At 40.2% G+C, this 3,786-nt stretch overlaps 1 protein-coding gene across 1 annotated transcript in view; it reads right to left on the reverse strand.

The window, feature by feature from the left end:
* Window positions 1–1,200: 1,200 nt before the first annotated feature.
* The window catches only part of ro60 (Ro60, Y RNA binding protein), a 10,076-nt gene continuing 7,490 nt past the window's right edge, over window positions 1,201–3,786 (reverse strand). Inside the window, exon 9 of the mRNA XM_007554880.2 lies at window positions 1,201–3,633. Coding sequence (XP_007554942.2) covers window positions 3,481–3,633 — 153 coding nt within the window. The 3' untranslated portion in view covers window positions 1,201–3,480. The remainder of the gene's footprint in view (window positions 3,634–3,786) is intronic.

The raw sequence follows: 3,786 nt of genomic DNA on the forward strand, positions 1-3,786 counted from the left end.
ATCAAGCGGCCTCGCAAGTTGCCTGATCCAAAATATACATATTTTTTACGAGCCAGGTAGGCTTCCCACAAGCTACTAATGACGCAAAATCTAAATGCAGATGCATTTGGATATAAACTATGTTTTTCTAATTTAATTACAACCTGGAAGCGCATAGGTTTATCCGAGATATGCATCTAAACGCAAAATTTCCAACTTCCACTTTTCTGAATTGAGAATCAAGCTTCTTTATTTCTCACTTTGTTCACATATATCTCACTCCACACATTAAAGTATCTTCACTCAAACCAAAGTTCTCATACACAGTGCTGTTTGTGACAAAGAAAGCACAGTGGGACATAGGCAATTCTCTCTGAGGTCATGATCACTCTGCAAGTGCTTGCAGTGTGAGGGAGTCCTGCCTCTGGATCATACAGTGATTCATCTGGTCGGGATGCTCTGGATGATCTAAATATATCTGGTTGGGCTGTTTTAATTTAAGTCATGCCTGTTCCATTCAAATATTACATGCTGATGTCATTATTTGTACCAGCACAGTCACTGATGAATCGCTTAGAGGACACTTTGTACCTTGAGGAATCCCAAGAGGATTTCAAATGGTAGATATGTTCCCTACCAATTGGTCTTAGTGTCTTAAAAGCATTGCTTCACTCGCTCTCAACCATTTCTTGTCTTTAGCTTATCCCAGATCAAGTCAGTGGGATTTGGGGGTTAATAGAGGATTACAAAGGGTATATGCCCTCCCATGTCTTTTGGGTCTGCTCCCTTGGAAATTGATATGACCAAAACCACCAAAATGAGGTGTCCAGGAGACATCCTGACCAGGTGCCAGAATCATCTCAACTGATTTATCTCTATGGATTGTAGAAGCACCTGCAGTGCAAGGCTTTCTCTGGGTGAGGAAGTTCCTCATCGTATTTCTAAGGAATTGAGTCACTGTACGCAGGAAGATCATTTTGTCCGCTTGTGCCAGGTGCCTCGTCCTTTTGGTTGTCTTTACCTCTGAAATAAACCATTTTCCAGTTCCAAATCATGGCCTAAGAGCAAGAGCAACCAATTCTTAACTCAGCCACTTTGTTCTCTTCATTCAGTAACATCTTTAAATTTCGCTAAATATCAACTTCCACCGTCTTACTTCACAGCTCCTCTCAAAAGTTGGCAACTCTTTACGGCAGAGATTCATCAGACATGAACACAGGGTTTCAAGAGCAGCATAAATGTTTATTAGGGATGGGATTACGTTGCCACTACAATCAAAATGCTCATGTAACAAGTCAAATAACAGACAAAATGGCGGGAAAAGAAGTGAACCACAGTGGAGAAACTCTCGTGAACAACACCACCTCAATTCTACTCTCTCCTGTGAAGACTACAGATGCCGTAGCGACAGTAGTTATGGAACAGTTACGTCAGACTTTTACAGGTTAAGTCTATATGGAAAGAAAGTAAATATTGCCTTGACAGTTCAAGGGTTGAGAATCGTGTTATACAGCCGACCACACCGGGATGATTGACGAGTTTAGTGAGCGACGTCTGTAATTACTACAGTTTGAATGCTTCTGCTACCGACACAGTGAGCATGGTGGGATCAGTTAATGGTGAAATAGAAATCGGATTGCTTAAATCTAAACAATTTCATGACTTCAAAAGGTATATTCGATTTGATTCATTCCACAATAGTTGCAGTTGTTAGTTTTTGCAAATAAATTAAAGATACAGCAGTGCAACTTTAGCAGAATCAGTCATGGTGAACAGTTCTTCTTACCCAGCTACAATTAATCTTAACATGATGCAGTACTGTTCTAGTTGTAGGGGTGCACCAAGAAATCGGCCCAAGTTAACTTCATTTTAGGCGATCGGCCGATACTTGTACCTGAAACTGATTTCATCTACCTGATTTCATCTGTTAAGACGTGAAAACGAACCACTGTCCCGTTTTGTTCTATAGTGAGACCGGACTGACCCGCCCACAAGGTCACATCGGAACATGCGGGGTAAACAGCAGTCACCAAGCTGTTGCCAACTTAAGTGATTTTTACACTATATTTTGCCAACTTTTAGACAAAAAAACAAACAAAAAAACAAACAAAAAAACAAACAAACAAACAAACAGTCAAAACTGGAATCAGGCTTTATAAATATTGGTTGATCGGCCAGAAACCTGCAATCAGTGCAGCCCTACCGAATGGCGATGCATAGATTTTTGACTAAAACGAGAAACTGAGCCAATTTATCTCAACTTTCACCAAAATCTGTTGAAGTCCTTGACATTTGCATAATTTTGTTGCTCAGAAAAAAACAAAACAAAACAAAAAAAACCCCAAAACAGTCCTCCAAAAAAAAACAGGTTATCCCATTTCAAAGGGAACACCCTGACGTACAGTGCCAGTCGGAACTTGACATCCACCATCACAGGTTTGAATATCTTCAACTTTAGTGTTTCATCGATGCGTTTAAACCATTGTTTTTTCCAGAGTGGATTGATTATACAGCATGTTGTCAGGAGATGTTTAAAACAAGAACTGGATCGTTAAGTTTAAATAAAATGTGAATATTGTGATTTTTTTTTCCTAATCCACATCGCATCAAAATTACAGAGACCAAGGGAAAAAAAGCAACCAGTAATATTTGTTTGTAAATGCAGATTATATGTGCTACGGACCATGTGGATTAAAGATAATCCGCGTTACATTCAAACTTGTGCACTTAATTGTTGTTTTTATAAACACAGTCATTCCAACAGATTGAAATAAAACAATAAAAGCTCTAAATTATTGTGGCATTTATGTGCCTGATGAGTGGATGTAAACTTTTAATCAGGACAGTAGATCGACAGAGAGAGAGAGACTACTCTGATATAACAAAAGTGATCGAGAGGCTAAACAGGAATAAATCTAAAACATTCTAAAATGAAACTAGTGTTAGTATTCAAATAAAAACTAAATAAATCATAAAAATTACACAGAACAGAGTTATCCTGTGGACTTTTTGGTGGTTCCTCTTGTCCTCTCATCTTCATTTCCACAGATCGGTTAATAATTTATAAACATACTACATAAAATTAGTTCCAGCTTCAGAATTCACCTACTTTACCTCAAGCCTGCTACCAGAGTAATAAAAAAAACTACAAGAAACCACCTTAAAATAACCCAACGTTATGACTTCATCTTCTGGCTGGAAATGAGAGATGTTAGTGTCTTACCCAGAACCAGAACCAGAACCAGAACCAGAACTGGCCTGCTGCGTAGTCGCGCCACACGAACCATACCCTGTATCGGCACCTTGTGACGCCGCTGGAGAACCGTCCAGCCTGCTGGACGCTTTGTCAGAACGGAATACAAAAATTTGGAATTGTAAGTGTCAGTATTTTTTTTTCTTTCTTTCTTTCTTTCTTTTTTCCTTTGAGAGGGAGATTAGTTACTCCAGAACACTGCGTGTCTGAAACTCGGATTTTGTTGGATTGGATGGGGTCGGGTCAGGTCAGATAAGGTCGAGAGCGAGGTTCCGGATGACGCTGAACGCTCCGAGGTCAAAGCCGCAGATGCTGAGTAAGCCCCTGTCCTCTGTGTCTGCGATGGCGTGGCCGATGGAGGTCAGGCCGCACATCACCAGCTTGGAGTCTGTACCTGATGCCTGTAGTTGAGGAGGAAGAGAAGAATGTTTTGTTTGGAAAATTCTGGTTTTATAAAAAACACCCATCATCTCAAGACTGGTGTGTGTGTGTGTGTGTGGGCGTGTGTGTGTGTGTGTGTGTGTGTGTGTGTGTGTGTGTGTGTGTGTGTGTGT

Source organism: Poecilia formosa, unplaced genomic scaffold, assembly GCF_000485575.1.
Source record: "Poecilia formosa unplaced genomic scaffold, Poecilia_formosa-5.1.2 Scaffold67, whole genome shotgun sequence".
In the NCBI taxonomy this organism is placed as follows: domain Eukaryota; kingdom Metazoa; phylum Chordata; class Actinopteri; order Cyprinodontiformes; family Poeciliidae; genus Poecilia; species Poecilia formosa.